This window comes from Malaclemys terrapin, chromosome 1, assembly GCF_027887155.1.
Source record: "Malaclemys terrapin pileata isolate rMalTer1 chromosome 1, rMalTer1.hap1, whole genome shotgun sequence".
NCBI classification, from domain to species: Eukaryota; Metazoa; Chordata; order Testudines; family Emydidae; genus Malaclemys; species Malaclemys terrapin.
The window spans coordinates 60,851,845-60,859,608 of record NC_071505.1 but is presented as its reverse complement, the minus strand read 5'-3'; the positions used below and the strand labels follow the sequence as shown (position 1 = coordinate 60,859,608).

The 7,764-nt window shown below is 45.1% G+C and overlaps 1 protein-coding gene across 4 annotated transcripts in view; it reads right to left on the bottom strand.

The window, feature by feature from the left end:
• Positions 1-207: 207 nt before the first annotated feature.
• MON2 (MON2 homolog, regulator of endosome-to-Golgi trafficking) overlaps positions 208-7,764 on the bottom strand; it is a 172,964-nt gene continuing 165,407 nt past the window's right edge. For 3 of the 4 annotated variants that reach the window (XM_054025391.1, XM_054025400.1, XM_054025410.1), the window contains one exon: positions 208-3,627. In XM_054025391.1, coding sequence (XP_053881366.1) covers positions 3,464-3,627 — 164 coding nt within the window. In that variant the 3' untranslated portion in view covers positions 208-3,463. The remainder of the gene's footprint in view (positions 3,628-7,764) is intronic. The other variant, XM_054025417.1, reaches the window with a different exon arrangement.

Genomic DNA, 7,764 nt, shown 5'->3' with positions numbered 1-7,764 from the left:
AAACACGTATGCGCATACTTTACTTCATGTGAGAGTACTGATTTGAATGGGACTATTACTCATGTATATAAAGTTAAACTTATACATATGTATGTGCATCTTCAGGGTCCACATTTTTACTGGTTAAGATATTTCTTGAAGGAGGAAGTACAGAATCTCCATTACTAGAAATACTGATAAAATAAAAATTCTACAAATCCAAAAAGACTTTTTGCATCAATGCTCCTGTATCAATATTTATTAGAAAACAAGAACCCTCAGCAGAGGAAAAGAAAGCAATACTTCTATGTAAGTAATACTAGAGTTATAAATGAGCAAGATGACATTGTAAAGAGGCTGACTTTCATCCACAGTGAAAAGCCGTCCTTCTACATTAAATGCTTAAGTTGTTAGCTTTCATAAGTTAGTCACATATATAAAAAAGGGTAAGAACGTCTGACTAGATTAGACCTCAGCTTTACGGTGAGTTCCAGATGTACAATGCCCTAAGAATAATTTGGTGACTAAGGGGAGGAAAAACAAGCTAATAAGTAGAAGAATGTTGGTTTTAAATGTCTCTTAGAAGGTGTGCCTCCCACCCCCAGGCGATAAAGAATACTAAGTTCTAGAAGCAAAGAATATAGACAAATAAAACAGAAAATGTTTTATACATATCAAGCCAAAGGAAGTTCACTGTACTGAGCATATACTGTTATCCTTTATTGGGTCTGATGTATCTTTAGCCTGATTTCCCAAATAAAATAAACAGGAATTAAAAACAATAAGCTCTGACATAGCTAGCTAAAATAGAGACTTCTAAATACAATTATTGTGCTTTTTTTTTTTTTTTTTTTTAATTAAAGTAACACTATGGGCCCTGACCATCCTTCTACTGAAGTCAGCAAGACCTGGCCCTAAAAATATGTTGCTTTCATCAGTACTGCAGTTATTTTCAGATTTAGAGGAAATCTAAAAATTGACATTCGTTTGGTGTACAGGTTTCCATATTGTGGCATTTTGGAACTGCTTCTCAAAATTAGCTATTTTTACACTCAAAATGAACTAAAACATTTCAAGACATACCCAAACTCAGCTGTTAGGGAAAATATTTGGTTTCCTAATACAAAATTCGTGTTCTCTAAAGCTAGGGAAGAAACTAGTTTATCCAAGCTTGAAGACAGAATCCATACAACTTTGTTCACTGAGAAATACACAAGATCTTAAAGCTTGTTGTGCATTTATTGCAGTTTAAAATCATAGAATCATAGAACTGAAAGGGACCTGGGAGGTCATCTAATCCAGTCCCCTGCACTCAAGGCAGGACTAAGTATTATCTAGACCATCCCTGACAGGTGTTTGTACAACCTGCTCTTAAAAATCCCCAATGATGGAAAATGAAACATAAAGGAAAGTTCTCTCTCTCTCTCCTAGTTTTCTATTTTTTAAGTGAGAATAATAATATAATATGGCGCATAAAAGGAGCAAGCATTTAAAAACTGTGGTTGCCTAGTACTATGCACTAACAGACTCTCTAATTCTGACCAATTCATAATGAAACACTCTACTAGCAACTCCTTCAACTTTACATCAATTCTACGATTGCCAATTTTGGTTGGACGTATTTCTGGAGGTTTCATCACATGACATTATTGTTAATTAAAGATTAATATTTAATTCCTGGAGACTTCAGGACAATCCTGGAGGGTTAGCAACCCTAATCTATTCACATAAACCAATGGATATCTTTTAACCTACAAAAGTGTATGCATGATCCTGGTTTTTAATATCTGCGCAATATTTTAAAAGTCCAGAACCTAAAGTTAATCTATATAATCCATAGGAAGTTGTCTGCCCAATTTTTAAAAGCACTGAGTACCCAACTCCTCCCAAGGACCTCGTCTGATTTCATAAAATCATAGAAATGTAGGCCTGCAAGGAACCTCGGTAGATCATCTAGTTCAGTCCTCTGCACTGGGCCAGGACAATAGCAGCTATTAAGAATTCAGCACTTTGGAAAAAACAGGCAGGTGCCTAGCGGTGGATGTAGGAGTCTAACTTTAGACTTACGTTTTTAAAGCTATATTTTAAAGCTCTTCACATGGATGATAATAAATACCTAAATACAGGTGAAATATTACTGAAACAATTCATTGAATAGGAATATAATATGCTATGTCACAATTCAACTTTATAAAGAGTAGTACTTAAAAGTATTCTGCTTCAACTATGTAGTACATGAAAGGGAAACAAAATTCACATTTTACTTCATGACAGAAAGTTTACTGCACTTCTAAATGAATAACAATCTTCAAAAATACACTTCTCATGGTTTATATCACGCGCACATTTTATACTTGAAGGTTAGAACAATTATTGTTTGGGCTGAAAAGACAGTACAAAACAGAGCGCTTAAGATTACTCAAACAAACAAACAAAAAAAATTACAGCCAAATATATCAGATATTTGAAATCTTTCTTGGATCATAATTCAAAGACAATGACAACTACCATTATGGACAAAAAAGAGATATAAATCCCAAATATGAAACATTCTTGGAAAGCAGGACAACTACCAAAAACAAACATAAAAATGGAAAGACTTACGTAAATGAGTATGTTGAAACAAATATTTTGTGATGTGAGGTATGGTAGAGGTGGAGTGCTACAGTATATTTCCATATATTCAAACTCATTTCAAATCACCTACTTTAAAGTCTGAAATCAGCAGATCATTGGCTGTTTGCCGTCTTTCATCATATGACCTCTTTGTTGAGATAAGATACATTCAAATAAGCAAAAAAATTAACCGGATGATCAGATATGAATAACCATATCTGCCAATTATGAAGGCAAATTGTACGTAAAAATGCAAGCCTACAACTTAGTATTAATAATAAATACATTTTCAAGCATTTAACATTATCAATATTTTAAAAAGAATTTAAATAATAAATGCAACTATTTTATACAGAACTGTACCATTTATTATACACACAAGTTCATCAGTTCCCTTTGTTTACAAAGGCTGGTTACAGATAATCATATGGAATGTTACAGTACCATCTTGCATAAAATTTTAGTACAATTTTGTACTTGAAAAAATGGTGCAAAACACCAGCCTAATCAATCTGACTGAATTGAAATACTTTTTTTAAAATTACATCATTAACACATACACCACAAGCTGTACATAAGCCCACTTTTCAATCACCACTTCAATATATTGTAGCAAGTACATTAGGTTGCAACTGATTCCATCTAGTCAGTTAAATTTATTAAAGGCTTGCACTGCTACTCACTCTGGAACCTCTGAGCTGTAAGCTTGTATGCATGAATTACAAAGCTCTTGTTAGTACAATTGTAAGGTCAACGCTGGTTGCCAAGTACTAGTATCAAGAGATTTCCTCAGAGAAGTCTCAGTTAGGAACAAACATTCTTTTTTGGGATACTTTTTTTCTTTCAAAAATAAAAAAGTTTTATCTTTTCAAGACTCTCCATTCTGTACCTTGGGTGCTGGTGGATGCATAAAGTCCTTAAAGGGAACTAGTGCCTCCTTGAGAGCAGAACAGACTTCCGAGGATGAGCAAGTGATACATTCAACTAAAGTTGGGTACAACGCAATAACTTGTGCCCATGTGTTTGCATCAACTGTAATAGAAAAGTACAAAATGAAATAATGTAATATTGTTCATCATTTTTACAGTAGAAAGGCATTTTTAATTAATATGTAAAGAAAAACACTAAGAAAGCTATGGGACACCAGATTTTTACCTCAATATCTCGAGTCCCAAATGGTATTTTTTTTTATTACGACATAAGGGGTGAAGATGTATATTCAGCACAGGAAGACATTGTTAGAAACCAAAAATCAAAAAAAAAAAAAAAAAAAAAAAGAAAAGACAGTTACCTTTTCCGTAACTGGTGTTCTTCAAGATGTGTTGCTCATGTCTATTCCACAATAGGTGTGCATGCTTGCCATGTGCACCGGTACCAGAAGTTTTTTCCCTAGCAGTACCCATAGAGGAGCGCCCTAGTGACCCCTGGAGTGGAGCCTCCATGGCGTGGTATAAGGGGCACTGCGCGTTCCCCCCACCCTCAGTTCCTTCTTGCCAGACAACTTTGACAAAAGGGAAGGAGGGCGGGATGTGGAATAGACACGAGCAGCACATCTCGAAGAACACCAGTTATGGAAAAGGTAACTGTCTTTTCTTCTTCGAGTGATTGCTCATGTGTATTCCACAATAGGTGATTCCAAGCTATATCTGTTGGAGGTGGGAAGGAGTTCACAAACTCTTGGGACGGAGAACGGCCCTGCCGAACCTGGCATCCTCCCTGGTCTGAGAGACAATCACATAATGCAAGGTGAACGTGTGAACTGAAGACCACATGGCAACCCTACAAACGTCCTGAATGGGAACAAGGGCCAAAAAGGCAGCTGACGAGGCCTGCGCCCTAGTTGAGTGTGCCTTCACAATTGGTGGCAGAGGATTCCTGCCAGGTCATAACAGGTACAGATGCACGAGGTGATCCAGTTGGAGAGCCGCTGAGTGGAGATCGGCTGACCTTTCATGCACTCAGCCAAGGCGATGAACAGTTGCGAGGATTTTCTGAACGGCTTAGTCCGCTCCAAGTAAAAAGCCAGAGCCCGTCGCACATCCAGTGGGTGGAGGCAGCGCTCCTCACTGGACTCATGGGGTTTGGGGCAGAGGACCGGCAGAAAAATGTCCCGACCCATGTGATAGGCAGAGACCACCTTCGGGAGGAACGAAGGGTGGGGGCAGCGCAGACCTTATCTTTATGAAACACTGTGTACGGGGACTCGGAGGTCAGGGCCCTGAGTTCTGAGACCCGCCTAGCCGATGTGATAGCAACCAGGAAGGACACCTTCCATGAGAGGCGTGACCTGGAGCACATGGCTAGCGGCTCAAACAGGGGCCCCATGAGACGAGCCTAACATATGGGAAGAGACGATTCAACCCCTTAAGGAATCGGCCAGTCATAGCATGGGAGAGCCATACCATGTGGCCCTGCATTGGGGGATGAAAGGCCGTTATGGCTGCCAGGTGCACCTTGACTGACGAGGGCACCAGGCCCTGGGCTCTAAAATGAAGGGGGTAGTCCAGAATAAGTTGGATTGGGGTGGCCACCGGGGAAACTCCCCGCTCGTCTGCCCACCTGGAAAACCGAGACCACTTTGCCAAGTAGGCTCGGCGCGTGGAGGGCCACCTGCTTTCTAGGAGGATGCGCTGAACCCTTTCTGAGCACGTCCTTTCCTCCCTACCTAACCATTGAGCAGCCACGCCGTGAGGTGGAGTGCTGCTAGGTTTGGGTGGAGGCGGTGGCCTGGGTCCTGGGAGAGCAGGTCCAGGCAGGATGGCAACGGCCACGACGGGGTGACCGCCAGGCCCGGGAGGGTCCCGTAACAGTGCTGCCTGGGCCAGGCTGGGGCCATCAGAAGGACCTGGGACTTGTCCGTCTTTATCTTTTCCAGGACCTTGCCGATCAGTGGGATGGGGGAAAGGCATAGAGAAATTGGCTTGACCAGGACAGGAGGAAGACATCAGAGATAGCGCTCCACCCCTGCCCCCCGGAAGCAGAACCGGGGACAGCGACTGTTCTGCCGAGTCGTGAACAAGTCCACCTGGGGAGTTCCCCACACTTGGAAAAGTCTGTGCACCACCTCTGGGTGGAGAGACCACTCATGCTGAGAAGAGAAGTCCCTGCACAAGCAATCCGCCCGCACGTTCCGGGCGCCCGGCAGATGGAAGGTCTGTAGGCAGATGTCGTGGGCTATACAAAAGTCCTACAGCCTGAGGGCTTCATGGCAGAGGATCGGGCCCCGCCTTGTCTCCTGATGTAGAACATCAAGGCCGTGTTGTCCATGAGGACCCTGACCACCCGTCCCTCCAGGTGCGAGCGGAAGGCCATGCACGACTGCCATACCGCCCTGAGCTCCTTGACATTTATGTGGAGGGTCAGATCCTGATCCGACCACAGACCTTGGATCTGAACATTCCTCACATGGGCCCCCCATCCCAGGTCCGATGCGTCAGACACCAATTCCAGCAATGGGGCCCTGCCCCTGAGCGGGACCCCCTTGACGGGGGGACTACCACCATAGGGAGGTGGTCACTGGCTCGGGCACCGTGAGGATTCTGTCCATCCTGTCCCTGGCCTGGGAGAACTCCGAGGCCAATCAGAGCTGGAGGGGCCTCATCCTGAGTCTGGCATGACGGACCACATACGTACACACCAACATGTGACCCAAGAGCTGGAGGCACGCTCTGGCTGTTGTCACCGGAAACCTTGTGACTGTGTCGATGAGCCCCTTCAGGGTCTCGAACCTCTCCAGTGGGAGTGAGGCTATGGCCGACGAGGCGTCCAGGACTGCCCAGATAAACTCTATGCATTGTACTAACGTGGATTTGGTGTTGTTTACCAACAGGCCCGAAGTGGTGCATGTGGACAGAAGGAGTGCCATGTGATCCTGCACCTGCGACCGGGAGCTGCCCTTGACCAACCAGTTGTCCAGATAGGGGAAGATCTGGACCTCCCCCGGCACCTGAGGTAGGCCACCACCACTGACATACATTTCATGAATACCCCGGGGGCAGTGAACAGGCCAAACGGGAGGAGTGTAAATTGGCAGTGTTCCTGCCTCACCGTGAAACAGAGAAAGTGTCTGTGCCCCTCGAATATACGAATGTGGAAGTACGCGTCCTGCAGATTGAGGATGGCGTACCAGTCCACGAGATCAAGGGTGGCGTACCAGTCCCCGGGATCCAGGGAGGGGATGGATGGAGGCCAGGGAGACCATGCAGAACTCGAGCTTCACCATGTACCGGTTAATGCCTCGCAGGTCCAACATGGGCCTGAGCCCCCTTTTGGCTTTCAGGATAAAGAAATAACGGGAGTGGTACCCCTTGCCTTTGAACTCCCTCGGTACAACTTCCACCGCTCCTAGGCCCAGGAGACGCCACACCTCCTGCTTGAGCAGAGCCTCATATGAGGGGTCCTCCAGGAGGGATGGGGGCGGGGGATAATTGGATGGGGAGAAAATAAACTGGAGGGTGTAGCCCCGGGAGATGGTGTTGAGGACCCATCGGTCCGAGGTCAGCCGCGACCACTCCGGTAGGAAAGCACACAACCAAATGGAAAAGGGAAGCTATATTGAGGGTGGATCCCTGATGAGAACTGGCAGGGTGCCCCCGATCATCCAGTCAAAACCGCCTTTTCCTCACTTGCTTGCCCTTGGAGGACCCAGGCCATTTTTCTTCCAAATGAGTCCAACCTCCTCGAATTTTTATTTTTTTGGGTAAGGGCTGGTTGGCCCTGCCGTTCCCTGTAGTTGACCGACTCGACCACCAGGGAGTTAGGAGCAGGGTGGGTGTATAAGTATTCATGCCCCTTGGCGGGTACAAAATACTTGCGTTCTGCTCTCTTAGAGATGGGAGCCAATGAGGCTGGGGTTTGGCACAGGGCATTTGAAATTTTCGCCACCCCTTCATGGAGAGACAAGGCCACCCTGCCCTGTGCCGAGGAGGACAGTATATTAAATAGGGAGTCCGAGGGCTCCTCCATCTCCTCTGCTTGGAGGTGGAGGCTTGATGCCACCCTTTTTAAGAGCTCTTGATGGGCCCGAAAGTCCTCCTGAGGGATGGAGGGAAGAGGGGCCGCAATCGCCTCATCTGGGGAGGGTGGAGGCGGCTGGCATGGTACTGTGTGTGTCCACTGGCACCGGAGGGTCCACCACCTGGTTGGTCTCCAGGCACAGAGCTGAGGATG